Raw genomic sequence first — 15,396 nt, forward strand, 5'->3', positions numbered from 1 at the left:
ATAACACTTGAAAATATACTTGTTTTACAACTTTGTTTTCTGGGTTTAACAAATATATGAATTAATTGACCACTTGGCTATATATATTGATTAACATAAATCATTAGGTTATTAGTACATGTCCAAATATGTTACAAGTAAATCATAGCCTTCGACAATTCAGGGCACTCGGTTATTTATTTATGATATATGATAATTTTTTTTTTTTTTTAACTATCTCCATATAATGAATGGATGAATTTGCCATTAAAATTGTGTGAGACCCACATGAATCCACAAATTCAATAGTTCATCTCTTGAATTTGCAAAAAAAGATAATTGAAAGATGATTGTGTAACGTGTCTACTAAAAACGGCAGTGCGAGAAGGAAGTCCTAGTCATGTGCTCAAAGATCAACTCCAAAGAGGGACATAACTTTTATTTAGAGTGAAACAAGATAGAAAAGCTTAAAAGTAAATGAAAACTATGTCCACTGCTTTTTCTAAAAAATAAATCAAACTACAAATGAAGGAAGTGATCTGTACAAGTTTTTACCCAAAAGGATGAAAATGACAGACCCCAATCATGTATTTGGTTACAAAATGTCCAATTGGAAGAGAAAAAAAGAGATAAACTCCAATTGTACTAAAGGATATGTAATTGTTAAAACAGACGGCATTGTTTGAGTTCAACACAAAATGGTTTGGAAATAAAATAGTAACCAATAACATAGTAGTACCATATTATATTGTTCACTGTCTAATGGGCCCAAAGATATTTTGTCATTAGTGGTAATATTGAACAAAACCGCAATTAAAGATGAGCAGTTTTTCACTTCAAAATCAAAAGAATTTTTTTATTTTTATGGAGCTAGTCAAACATTTACACTAGGTGTCGTTTTTAGCGGATGTATGTGGACAATCTCAATTGCCAGTTTTTTTTTTGTTTTTTGTTTTTTTTTGTAGCGGATGTATGTGGACACATTTTCCCAGTTACGCAACTATGAAACATATGGTGATTCATCCGTTCATATATAAGTAATATGGTCCGTGTAAAATTGGTCTTATGTAGTTGGTTTAAATTACAAATCACTGTATGTAGCATAACAAATAATTTATAGGTTCTGTAGTTTGCCTAAATTATAATTTATTTTGTGTGGTAGAAAAAATAATTTATAGGTCCTCATGCTAGGCCAAAATAACAGTTTATTCCTTAAAATTAATTTATGTTAAGTAACTTAACAAAATCTTTTACTTTGTCACGTTATACTTTTATAGTAAATTAACCTAATTTCTTATATCCCCAAAATTTTACTCCATGCGTAACCCTCCATCATTTTCATCTTCCTCGCCATGATTTCGAAGCATTTTGTAGAATTTGACGGTCACATTTTGTGAAGCGGCTGACGAATATGAAGATGGGGGAGGGTTATGCACGGAGTAAAATTCTGAGGATATAAGAGATTAAGTTAATTTACTATAGTGTATGACGTTGAGTGAGGGTTGATGTGTAATCTTAGCTGACGTCGTAAAATTATGTGAAAAGTCCTAATTGTCATTTTTGTAAGTCAAAAATTAACATATGTCGCATTTTTATGGGGTATGACATGGCAAAGCGACATATTTTGTTAAGTTACTTAACATAAATTTTGATTTCAAGGAGTAAACTATTATTTTGGCATACCTTGAGGACCACTAAATTATTTTTTATACCACAATGAGTGATTTGTAATTTAGGCCAACCACAAGGACCAATTTTGCATTTATTTATTTATTTTTTTGAAAGTTCCCGAATTTGAACTTCAAATTGGACCTAAATATTTAAGTATTTATTTTACTATCTTAATTAGGTCTACAACACTAAATCCAAATAAGATGTGACCTACGTACCTGGCCTTAAAGGACCTAGTATACACTATTCTGGTCAAACTTATAAGCTTGATAATTATCAAGCTTTTGCACTCTAGTGGCAAAGGTAGCCAATTTGCTTGGTGTAATACATAAAACATTAAAAAAGGGTTGTCGCAGAGCAATAATATCGTAGGCCACAAAAAGCATATGATGTTTCTTAACAATTGTGGGACCATGTAAGAGACCATAGCTATTGATAAATGTTGCTTGTTTGAGTGATCATTCTTGCTATTGGCTTGATCAATCAGCTTCTTCTTGGGTGGTAAAACTTTGTATGTTGATTGGGTTTTCTTTTGATTGTCAACATAGCTTTCAACAAAAAGTGAGTGGATGATATAGATATTTTTTTAAGTGTAAGTTGTGCACATTTAGCCAAAGATCACCAGAAAAGCTGCAAAGAACCGACTTGGATTGGTTAAGGATTAGTGATCATAAAGGGTTGGACAAATAAATCTTTGACCAGCTCTTTGAGGAACAAATGTTATCACCTGATTTCAATTATTGAGACCTTTTATGAAAGAAATGGGTGTTTTTGCTTCATGCAGAATGACACATGGATTTGTCTGTTCAATAATATCTCTCCGAATGAAGACATTCGGTCAAGGACGTAAAAGATGTAAAGAGGTGGGGAAGAGTGGGGGATAAAAAGGAGAAAGTGTTTTGATTTCCGTCGTTTTTTTGGAAATAATTAAAGTGCTGGGGATATATATATATATTATTTATATATAGTGCAAGATTTTGTTTGTTCATGAGGGGCTGTAAAGTTTGCCAAAAAAGACGATGAGGAAAAGGACGATGTCTTCTGCTTCTGAATGCATTGTGATCATAAAGAACGAACGAAAATGATGGAAATGTAGAAGAGTTTGAGTGCACGAGTGGAAGTGTGCCTTTTGCATAAAGCATCTACGTAGTTTTTCTTTTTGTTGAATAAAAAGAGCCGTTGGCTCCATTAATTAGTTAATTTTTATTTTTTATTTTTAGCTTTTGTCCAAACAAAAACATTAATAAATATCATTCTTTATATTTTATCAAAACACTTCTTAAAAATATCCCCAAACCACACTAATTGTTGTTAAATAATAACATATTCTAAAAGGTTAGGTAAATTTAATTATTTAATTAATATTTTAATATCTGAAAACCTTTAAATTTCTATTGCAAACATAAGCAATGTTAATGATTTTTAACATCCGTCACGTGTGTCTCATCCGTCACTTGTGTCTCATTAATTCAGAATCATGTTGAAAATATTGTTGAATGCACTATAATTCTGACAGGTCTAATATTGCTAAACATTAAGATATACCAAGAGTTACCAATTAATAGGAAATAATGCTTCTTTTGCTTTTTTGAGAGAGAAATGGGAAATAATATTGTTGAAGCTGCATGCATATCTTCGATATTTCATGAAAAAGGAGAGATATTAAAGCTTTTCTTTGCGGCCCGGCCGCTTCACTCAATTAATGTGGTTACGTTCTATTGCGTTTTTGGAGCAAAGTTTGTATTTCTTGTTTGAAATGTTTTTTCATATATAACATATAAAGGTCAAAATTGTTCTTAATAGTATTTTTTAATTGGATTCACATACGAGAAAAATGTTCTTTTTATAGAGTATATTTGCTTACTTAGAGAAACTCAAACAGATGTATATCCCTAATTGTAAAAATATAACCGAGGGTCAATTTTAAATAGCGTCAGTTTGATAAACCGACTTTTATTTCAGTGCTTTCACAGGTTTAGCAGTTTAATTTCCATAAACATTTATTATGGGCGATTATAACCACAATTTTTTTTTTTTTTTTTTAAAAAAAAGTTATTATTCATTGGTTGTCAAGAAGAAAGAATCTAGGAGTAGTTTTTAATTATTATTGCTTGATTTGTTCTTTGCTTGTTGAAGAACAGTTTGGAACCTGCAAGAGAATGAAGACGGGCCAAGGATCTTCTCTCAACGTTGCATCTTAAGGCTCCACTCTTCCCCTTAAATAAGTAAGGCCTGGTTAGCTGAGGGAAGATGGGGATAAGGAATAAGGATTAAAGTCCTCTTAGCTCTTTCAGGGACTAGACAGGGGTTAGCTCTGTAAATGTGTAGATCCAAGTGTAGTATGGTGTAGTAGTAGGCACTTCTATTGTAACGCCCCCAAAGCTGGCATTGGCTAGCCTGGCAGGGTTACTAGCAATTACTCCAGTTTAACAAACTAGTGGCTAAATGGGGAACCACCCCTCTACGCATTATCATAGTTAATGTATAGGAATGTGAAATAAATTTAAAAAATTTATAAATCATTACAGGTGTAAGTATAATTCTCAAATTAAAGACATGGAGCAACTAATAATAATATAAGGTAAGCTTAATAATAGCATGAAGATCTTAAAGCAAAGTCTGTAGTAGTAATCATATCACTTTTGATTTCTAGGAACAAGCTCTCTATAAGAGTAATAACCGTGTAACTCTAACGACTTAGTAAGTAAACCTCATAATTGGGTATTGCATGAGCTCATTATTATTAAGCAGAAATAAACGTGTAGTTTTTGGTTAACGTTGAAAATGAAGTGTTGACTCCATTAAAACACCATAAAAGTGTTGTTTGGTTAATAAAATAGTGATGTACTATCGGCGACAATCACCTAAGTATTTTAATGCAACAAAACTAATGCTTTATAGGTCGTAACCGTCATATATGGTTTACTCAAGATATTACCCCTTCTCAGCAGGGTTGGCTCTATCCCGAGGGACTTGTAATATAATGCCGGTGCACCGACCATTGTATGCTACCGTCTAAAACACTAGCAGCTCGACTGAGTCCGACCTCGGGTGGCCCATGCTACTAATGATGTACGTCTTGTAGTGACCAACCTTTAGGTAATGGCTGCGCCGGTCACGAATAATCATTGGATTCAAGGCTTATATAACAACACACACATTTGACCATAAAATCAAGTCTATATAGTAAGTCCATGGCCATTTTGCAACACATACCAGTGTACCATGTCATACAATGTATCTTATCAACTAATTATTAAAGTAGATACCAAGTTATTAAAAAAATGTAGACATGCTCATATCATACGCGTGGTCAGTCAGCTAACATATCCCACATTTTTAAGGAAAGTGTTATTAACTGTTTACTTACCTCGTTCGCTCGCTCGAGTCCTCCGATATCACGAATCCCTACTATAACAAAACACGATTTATCATTATAAGCAGTACTAGAGAACTCTACGAGGTTCCATCTAACGAAAAGGGCTGCTAAAATCTTTGTACACATTTATGGTGCTAAGGGGTGTGTAACCGGCTCTCTGGGCTAGCATTTGGCCAAGGGCTAGGGTTTAGCCATAAATCCTCTAAAAATGCGTCTAAGCTTCTATCTAAGGTTATGGGTTGGTATTCTATTTCCTAGGCTCAAAATAAACACATACATCACAGGAAAACACAATACAAAGAATCAAAAAGGTGTTTAAAATCCTTTTGAAAACATTCTTGGTTTTGTTAAGAAATAAATATATTCAAGTGCAAAATATATTATCATGCAACTTTTAAAGAGAATAAGGGTAGGTTAAAAGCCTTTTGAAATCGTTCTTGGTTTTACAAGAAAATGGGTACAATAACTTGTTATGGCACCTTTAAAACTTGTAACATTAAGAGAGTAGTAACAATAATTAAAAAGAGCATAAAGGAAGGGTCAAGAAATCACCTTAGAAGATAGCAAGGCTTCAAACTTTCTCCTTCGTTTCTCCAAAAATACTAAGGGAACACTCAAGGCTTACAACAACATTCACACAACAGTTTTAGGGAGTAACATAGGCTAAAATGAGGCTGAAAGGTTGAGTGGGAGTGGGTTTATATAGGGGAAAAAGCTGAAGGCGTTGCAATCGAAATTCTGAAAAGGTGCGAGCGCTCATTTGCTATGGTGTAAAGTGCTCGTGTACTGTTCACAATGGGTTAAAAAAGTTTTTTAGGCGTATGATTGGGTATTGTCGAATAGTTCGAAAATTGGTCAACAAGTGCTCTCGTACTGTAGCAGCGAGCTCTCATATACTGTTCACAAAAGGTAAAAAATGCTCAGATGTACAATTGGGTATTGCCCAAGGGGCATTGCACTATTCATCTGAGCGCTCGTGTGGTCCCTTGGGTGAGTGCTTGCACCTAGGATAAGAGCGAGTGCTCGTGTGGTCCCGGGGCGAGTGTTCGGCCAGTGATTGTATTTTGGGATTTTTGCTTCAAAAAGGTCTGAAGGGGCTTGGTTTATTCAAAGAAGATGTAGGCCACTTGGTTTAAGGCTTTGTTTTAAGGAATTATTAACCGTTTAAGAAATCTTTAATTCTTTTGAAAATGGTGATTTGTCCGGGCATTCCACTCTGCCGTCCCTTTTCGGCTACTGGATCACTCTTGTGCTTTTGGGTTCTACGGACCCTCGGCCATCCATTGCAGCAATTCGTTTAATCAAACATCGAATGAAACGATTCTTTTTTAGATATAGAAATCTAAATCGGATAGAATAGATGGATGGATCTATCTTTCTATTCATACATATTACTAAAAATATTGATTTTTATAGGCATAGCAAGAAGACCTAAATCCTTGATTTGGCCGCGAAAGATTGCACTGCTTTGGGCCAAGGAAGCGAAGGGAATGAGTTCGGCTACTTCTCCTCCACACTTATCTTTCTCAGTGCCCATTCCACACTTGCTTCCCGTGCCATTGGCACTTTGCTCTCCTCTTATTCTTCATTGGACAGTTTGGATGGACTTCGCCATTCTTTTCCAACTAAAATAGAAAAAAGGTTGTATCACATCGTGATGTCGATTCATTTTTGGCTCCCAATGAGATGGATTGTGAATATAATATTGTTTGTTTTTGCGATCAATTACTCCTACGCTTCATCATCGCGCGACCACCCTTGAGTTAATGGGGTTTCCGAGTGGCCACCTCTACCCTCTGTTGGAGATAGCTGTGCAGCCAGCTTTTCTCTATTTTTTATTATTTTATACATTTTTGGATGTAATTAATTATGCTCCACACTTGAGAAAAAAATAGCATATTTTTTCTCCAAATATTGCTATAAGGTGGTGTGAGAAGGTGGCTCGCCGGCCACCCCAGATGGGCTGGATGTGGCCTACGCGGCCACCCCATGGCCTAGGGGTGGCCCGCGCGGCCACCCCAACCCATGGGGTGGCTCGCCGGCCACCCCATATGGGCTGGGGGTGGCCGTGTGGGCCACCCCACCAATTTTTCTTTTTTTTTTAATAAATAAATTTGATTTTTTAGGGTTTAGGTGAAATAATTTGGTGTGGTAGTATTTTTTCCTTAAACTTAGGTTTATTCTCAAATGCTGAGATGTTACTTGATGAGTGGTGGGCATAAAGGGGTTGGTTTACACCACCTCCTTATAGAAGTCACTCTCATATAAATATATTTATATACAAGCAATTTAGAATATTATAAAACACGTTATTGTCTAATTTGGAAGATTTTGTTTTTATATCAAGATTATCTTGCACGGATTTCTTATTTTGAAATGCTTCCTTGTCACAATGACGGAAATTACTAATGCACATGCATTAAAGCAAAAATAATAAAAGCATCAAGGAGTTTATTACATAAACATGAAAGATGAAAAGAAAGATATATTTCATTTGATCATGTAATAAGTTTTGTATTGTGTGATACTCCAAAATACCAAAACCATAAGAAGATGATTTATTAAAAAAAGAAAAAAAAATCGCTTGTTTTAAATCGATAAACACACCATTAATTTTAAAGAGTTTTCATTATAACAATGCAACTTATGAAGAGAACCCTTCTATTTGAAATTAGCCCAAGAACCCAAAAATCAACTTCTGGCCGAATGTTTGTTGGGGGACCACCGAACGTTCGAGTCCAACTGTAGTGCGAACATTCGTACAAGGACCACACCGAACGTTCGCTGACCAAATTATAAACTAATGGATATTGACCAAACATTCGACCTGCAAGCCTAGAACTATTGTGTAATAGTACACCGAACGTCCGGTGACAGTTTGAAAAGCATTTTTAACACATTCTCCACATTTTCAGACCCATGCAAACCTCCTCCTACTATAAATTCCCCTCATTCTTGCCCCAAAATCTATCTCTACATTAGAAACCCTAACCCTAGAGTGAGAAGAGATTTTTGAGAAAGAATGAGAAGGCTTGGGAGTGGTTTGCCATCTTCAATGTAAGCTCTTCTGGATCTACTTGGTTTTCATGTTATACATATAATTCTCATGCTCTTTACAAGTTTTACAATGCCTTGATAAATTGTGTTATCATTCTCTTTAAGAAAGATAAGTTTTTCAAACATTTTAGAAAACACTCCATGTTCTCTTAGGTTTGCATGCTATTATGGGTTGTTACGTTTACATGTACTCATTCAGAGCCTAAGAGGAGAATTTTTATGTGATAAGTTGGAGATAGGAGCTTTGTATATATTTTGGGCATTGACTGAACGTTCTCTATATTATGACCAAACGTTCGCTCTCGAGCCCGAATGTTTGGCCATAAGCTAGAACATATGAACCGTGTCTAAGAATGGGTAGAAATAGGGTTTTTGTAACCTTAGGCTAGTTTTTTATTTGATAGGACCCTATGTGTTCGAAATAAGCGCTCTAGTACTGTGCATAACAATAATCTATGTTTCATTATAGCAGGAGTCATGAATGTTAGGGGAATCAAGAGAGCATACGAGGTAAGCAAATAGTTATGATTACTTTTCTTAAAAATATGCGATATGTCAGCTGACTGAGCACACATATGTTATGAGCATAATTAATTTTTATGCAACTTGGTAACTGTCTTAATAACTGATTAATGAGATGTATTGTATGACATGGTTACCGATACGTGCGGTATAATGGCCATAGGCTTACTATTTATACTTGATTATATGATCAAATGTATGTGTTATATAGGCCTTAGATCCAATGGTTGTTTTGTGATCGGCGCAATCATGTTTGATTAGTGGGTCACTATAAGACGTACATTATTAATAGTATGAGCCACCCAAGGTTGGACTCAGTCGGGCTACTAGTTATGGACGGTACCGTACAATAGCTTGGGTATCGGTATTGTATTATAAGTCCATTGGGACAACGCAAACCCTACTAAGAATAGGTAATATCTCAGGTAAACCATATATGTTGATTATGATTTATTAAAGCATTAGTTTTTTGCATTAAAACTCATAAGCATTTGTCGCTGGGATGACACCTACACCTCTCAGAAAACAAAACTACATTTTATGGTGTAATATCAGAGGCAACACCTCATTCGCTTGCTACAACAAAATACATGTTTACTTATACCTATAAATAAGAGCTCATTTCATACTCGACTGTGAGATTTACTTACTAAGTCTTACACTAACACAGAGTTTGCGACTTGTCAGGTTATTTGTTTTAAGATGGCTTTTAAAGGAAAGAAGCATGGAGGCTATTATACTTATACCAGGTTTGATTAGCATAACTGTATTTCAAATAGTAGCTCCCGGTTTGTGATTGATGATAGTATTTGTATGCCTAATAGTATCTTAATTACCTCAGAGTATGCTTGATGGGCGATACCTTCAAACAGTTACCAGTTAACTGTTCCAATAACTCTACTAAAATGGTCAAGTCTAAATTTGGAGGCATTACATATTGCCTTAAAGGGGTAGCTCAATTGACAGAGAAAAAATACACTTTAGCCACCTGACCTATTATCCATTTTGCATATACACCTCCAAACTTTAAACAGTGGCATTAGGGCCTCTTATACTAGCACCACGGGTCAAGTTAGAATTTTTTGCATTTTTCCCCAAAATACCCCTAAATTTATTAAAATAACTACTCGAAAAATTAAAATTATCTTTTTTTAAAAAACTAAAAACACGAAAAATGGGTGACCCTTTTCATATTAACCCACTTAATTTGTTTTTTTTTTTTTTTCAAATTATTATTTTTAGGGCTAGGGGAGCTTCACAAAATCTCTCTAAACTTCCACTCATTTTGGCGTTACCCCTCAAAGTTTAAAAGCTCTCAATTAATGGTCTGGAACTTTCAATTACTCAATTCCGTTATGATTTTTTATTAAATTTGGTCAAAATTTCCAAAATACCCTTATTTGTTATATTAAAAAAATGGCAAAGATGTTACAAAAGTATTGCGAAGATTTTTTTTTATAAAAAAAAAAAAAAACTCTTGAATCTTTACAATTTTTTACTTTATTTTATTTTTTATAATAAAAAATATATCGGTATTTTGAAAATTTTGACAAGATTTAAAGGAAAATTTTGATGGAATAGGGTAATTGAACTTTGGGGGTGCTTTCAAAATGCATAGAAGCTTATGGAGGTTTTGTAAAGTTTTGCCTTATATATATATATATATTTTAGTAATAACTTTAAGGGTATTTTTGAGAGAAAAATGAAAAAAAAAAAAAAAAATGTCTAATTTGACACTCAATGATAGTATGTGGGGGTGTCAATGTCACTTTTTAAAATTTGGAGGCATAATTACAAAATATGTGATAATTCAAAGGGTTAAAGTATATTTTCCTTCTTCCATTTTTTTTTTTAATTAATTACAAGATTTTATATCACGAAGATTAATTTGTTGAAATCCATATTCCAAATGCAACTTATTCCTTACCAAGTAGCTGATAGGCAACGTAAACTGTACATATAATAAATATCAGCCCACAAAAGTGGTGGAATACTTGCCTTTATATATCATTGTCCAAATAAAGTGACCAATGTGACTCCCACAAACACCATAAAAATACAAAAATTTTGTGATAAAAAAAAAAAAAAAAAACCACCAAATCATGTGGAAGCTAGTCCTACTCAAAGTATTCAAGCTCACTGTCGTGAGGGATGAGATCTGCATCGAACAGACGCCGATCGAGTAGGGGTCCCATTGCACAAGTGCCGTGGGCGAGCAGCAGCATATATTAGCCCCTCAAAGGGTGAGCGGCATCAGCAAGCACCAAGCTGGCCTTTGCTTTAAAGGGATCCATCCAAATCAAATGCCACTAAGTAAAAGGCAAAGCCAGTACCCCAATTGCATGCCATGCACGCGGAATCCATCCAAAATTACTTTGATATTCACACGCAGCTAATCACAATGTCCAATTAGATGGGGAAATAGTTCAAGTGCCACGTGTGATTTACATTGATATTTACACGTAGCTAATCACAATGTCCAATTAGATGGAGAAATAGTGCAAGTGCCACGTGTGATTGTTAGGTGGTCAGACGCTAGGACCCCTCCAAAACATTATGTTTGTTTACTTCATAAAACTTTTTAAAGGGTGATTTTACATATTCAATTGAAAAAAAATATTATGGTGTGTTAAAATATAAATTAAATGATTAAATGATTAAATGTTAAATCATTATTTATACGTACAATATTTAATTCAAATGGAGGGTAAATAACGAAGACATGATTTGAGACATCTACTTTAATACCATGTTTAATCACATTTTTTTCCAAATCAAAGTATAAACTAATAGGAATGAATGAATTGAATCCTTTAATTTATATTCTAACATTAAATTTATTTATTACTATTAATTTAAGCTTCGTGAAAAAGCTGTGATATAATTTAGTATTAGACTAAATGTCTTGAATTTAAACATTGTCTTGCATGCACGCCATTTTAATTAAATATTCTACTTGCTGTGCCTAATTTTTGTTTTTTTGACATGTTCACACAACAGAAGAAAAAGAGAAAATGATGATTCAATCTAGTGATTTCCGGTTCATGAGGCATAGTTTTCAGCTGATTACACCTTACTTAATTATTAATTAAGGAGCATTTTGAACCCATGCGTGACAGCTTCCTATCAACTTAATTTTCTGAAATAAGTGGTAATTTAACCTATAACATAAAAAGAAAGTAGTTTTGAGTATTTAATTTATATTTGAATTTGATTGCTAATACTTTTATTTATTTATTTTGCTAAAAAGCAAAAAAGTTTCCTAAAGTGTTGTCAAACGTGGCTCCTTTTGATGACCCCCCCTCAAGGACGGCTTATAAATAGTGGGCTGGTTGCCACTCTTTAGCTTATTGGAGACACACAAGCCACTTGAAGTGTTCTTCCTCCATTTTCCTCTTTCATTCCCTACTCTTCCCCGACTTACTTACAATCCTTAAACTAGGAAGAAAAAACCCAGCCAAAAAAAAAAAAAAAAAAAAACAAACAAACATGAAGGGTCAAGGATGTTATGGCAATTTTATTCAAAGCTGTAAGCCTTACATAGCCATTATTTCTCTGCAATTCGGCTATGCCGGAATGAACATCATCACTAAGGTTTCTCTCAACCGAGGAATGAGCCATTACGTGCTGGTCGTCTACCGGCACGCCTTTGCCACCGCAGTTATCGCTCCCTTTGCCCTCATTCTCGAGAGGTAAATATATATTTGTCTTCTTTTTCAGATCAAATTTTGTCTTTCTTCATCATGGTCGCATGTTCGGTTCATGTTTAATGATGTTTTATTTACAGGAAAGTGAGGCCAAAGATTACACTTCCTATTTTCATGCAAATATTTGTGCTGGGGCTTCTTGGGTTAGTGTTTTCTGATAAAGATTTATCATACAATTAAAGAAAATAAGTCTAAAATGTTTTCTTGCTCTGTTTTATCTTCCACCATTTTCTCAGGCCTGTGATTGATCAGAACTTCTACTACGCCGGGCTGAAATTCACGTCGCCGACCTTTTCTTGTGCCATGAGCAATATGCTCCCGGCAATGACATTCGTCATGGCAGTCCTTTGCAGGTATTTATCATCAAGATTTTTTTAGATTTATCATCTCTCTTTTTCCTATTTTTGTTTGGACTAATTAATTAGCATGCATTTGTGGTTATTGGGGTGAGCAGGATGGAAACGTTGGACATGAAGAAAGTGAGATGCCAAGCAAAGGTGGTGGGAACAATAGTGACGGTGGCTGGAGCCATGTTGATGACAATATACAAAGGACATGTCATTAACTTTGTGTGGTCTGAGCACATGCATCACCCAAGATCCTATGCTCCCACAGGGGCCACCGACAAAGATTGGGTCAAGGGCTCCATTCTGCTCATCATTGCTACCTTTGCCTGGTCTTCTTTCTTCATTCTTCAGGTAAATACATGGTGTTTGAGGAATTTGGTAGGAAAATGGGATTTGGGAGAAGAAAGGAATTGAGTCCAACAACCCAATGAGAATGGGAATTTTTGGTAGAATCTCACTTACGTTCCTCCTTAAAAAAAAAAAGAAAAAAAGAAAAACAAGATAGACGAGTCACATCTGAAAAAAAAAAAAAATTGTTTATTCATCAATTTTAATATATTTTCATTGGAGTACGTACGAAAGAACACATAAATAGATATTAATAAAATCCTAATCGTAATTTAAGTGGCTTTGCGTCAAACCCATTACTAAATTACAGAATAACTCTAACTCTTAAAATTTGAAACAAAATATAAAATTAAATACCAATAATATCTCAATTAATTAATAAAAGTCTCACAAGTTTAAAATGTTAGAAATAGATAAATTTAATTATTTAATCTATCAATTTTGTCTCCAAGATGAGAAACAAATGCAAAACGTGTTATGGAAATTTGGTGATTTTTAGAATGATCGATGGAGAAATTGAAATTTAGTTGACTTGTTTAATTAACAGGCAGTGACGATGAAGAGATACACAGCTCAGCTCTCACTCACAGCCCTAGTGTGCTTTATAGGCACACTCCAGTCTATAGTCGTCACTTTTGTTATGGAGCACAAGCCCTCTGCTTGGACCATTGGCTGGGACATGAATCTTTTAGCTGCAGCCTATGCTGTAACTTTTCTCTCTCTCACTCACTCTCTCTCTCTCTCTCTCTCTCTCTCTCTCATTTGCTTTAATAATTACATATGTAATTTTTGTGATGAACAGGGAATAGTGTCATCGAGCATTTCATACTATGTCCAAGGGTTGGTCATGGAGAAAAGAGGGCCTGTCTTTGTTACTGCTTTTAGCCCTCTCATGATGATCATTGTTGCCATCATGGGCTCTTTCATTCTTGCTGAAAATATCTACCTTGGAGGGTAACTTTTCTTTACTTTATTTCATGCATATATATATAGAACAATCATATGATCACTACAAAAAGTAACTTTTCTTTTCTTTTTTCAGACGAATTAATCCCATAACTTATCTCTTATAGAACGAATACAATTTTCCATATTTGTCAAAAGAAACAAAATTTACCTCTCACTTTTAATTCAGTCAAAATACCTAAAATACCCCATTTTTTTATAAAAAATTAAAAAGTTTGCAAAACATTGCAAAATTTTTTTCTTATAAAAAAAAAAACATAAACGTCTAAATCTTTACTATTTTTTTTTTTTTTAAATTTCATTTAATTAAAAACATGAGTATTTTAAGAATTTTGATAAGATTTAACGAAAAATTTTATCGGAAGAGAATAATTGAAAGAAATTAAAAGTTCGATATTCTTAATTGAGAGGTTTGAAACCTAGAAAATATTTTCAAAATGCGTAGAAGTGTGAACTTTTCCCTATATATTGTTAATTTTTGTTTTGAATTTACGAGTAAGGAACTGATATATATATATATATACTCCTTGTGGCTTCAGGGTTCTTGGCGCTATATTGATTGTAGTTGGGCTTTACTCGGTTCTGTGGGGAAAGTACAAAGAGCACAAAGAGAAGGAAGCCATGGAATTGGAATCAATCCCTGAAGCAGTAAAGGGTGGTGGAGAGAATGGACGCATGGCAACAGTGATGGAAGATATTGAAGCAAATGAATTCCAAATGCCAAAGGAGACCGTTCCCGTGGTAGCCATTACTGCTCCCATCCCGCAGCCCACCGTGATAGCTGTGACAGCACCAAAAGAATAATAATAATATCAAGTGAGAAATACAGAAATAATAGATTGGAGAGGAGGGAAAGGAGAAATACTATAGACCACCCTTTTATGTTATAAAAATTAGATAAAAGTGCGGTTTTTAGTATTTCTCAAAAAAAAAATAGAAAATTATTTTTGTAATGTTATATATTACACGTTGATTGTACTTTTATTCTAATATGTTGATGTACGAGGGTTTAATAGCCTTTGATTGGTTTTTTTGTTTTTTTTTTCCACTAATTATTAGACATTGTCACATTAATATAATAAAATAAAATAAAAAATAAAGGTGTAGTGTATATCATTATTATTTTTTTACTTAATCTAATCCCAATATTTCCCCTTTATGTTATATTTTTTAGAACCTTTTTTTTAGTGTCAGGTCCAACTGTGGGCCTTCTGCCTTTGATGTAAGGAAATATTTTGCAACAAATTTCATGAAAAGAAAATGAGAATGCAGAATACCTCTTTGGGTTTTTATCTTAATGTTCCACCGCAAGTCCCACCTTAATATTTTCTTCATTTAAGCTGGATTAGATGGACTTCTTCTAATCTAGTCCATAAAAATGCAATGCGTCTATTTTGCAGGTGAGAAACATATATTTTTT

The 15,396-nt window shown here is 34.2% G+C and overlaps 1 protein-coding gene across 1 annotated transcript; it reads left to right on the plus strand.

Moving 5' to 3' along the window:
• Positions 1–12,097: 12,097 nt before the first annotated feature.
• Positions 12,098–14,840, plus strand: LOC132162025 (WAT1-related protein At5g07050). The gene is made up of 7 exons (XM_059572270.2): positions 12,098–12,300; positions 12,396–12,458; positions 12,552–12,668; positions 12,770–13,013; positions 13,558–13,716; positions 13,813–13,964; positions 14,516–14,840. The coding sequence occupies exons 1-7, from the start codon at positions 12,098–12,100 to the stop codon at positions 14,778–14,780; spliced, it is 1,203 nt and encodes a 400-aa protein (XP_059428253.2). The 3' UTR covers positions 14,781–14,840.
• Positions 14,841–15,396: the final 556 nt, after the last annotated feature.

The sequence above is a fragment of the Corylus avellana genome, chromosome 10 (genome assembly GCF_965113065.1).
Source record: "Corylus avellana chromosome 10, dhCorAvel1.hap1.2, whole genome shotgun sequence".
Taxonomy (NCBI): Eukaryota; Viridiplantae; Streptophyta; class Magnoliopsida; order Fagales; family Betulaceae; genus Corylus; species Corylus avellana.

Coding starts and splice junctions, on each gene's coding strand:
- LOC132162025 (XM_059572270.2), top strand. CDS start 12,098: ATGAAGGGTCAAGGATGTTATGGCAATTTTATTCAAAGCTGTAAGCCT. Junction 12,301..12,395: donor TTTGCCCTCATTCTCGAGAG/GTAAATATATAT, acceptor TTTTATTTACAG/GAAAGTGAGGCCAAAGATTA. Junction 12,669..12,769: donor GTCATGGCAGTCCTTTGCAG/GTATTTATCATC, acceptor TGGGGTGAGCAG/GATGGAAACGTTGGACATGA.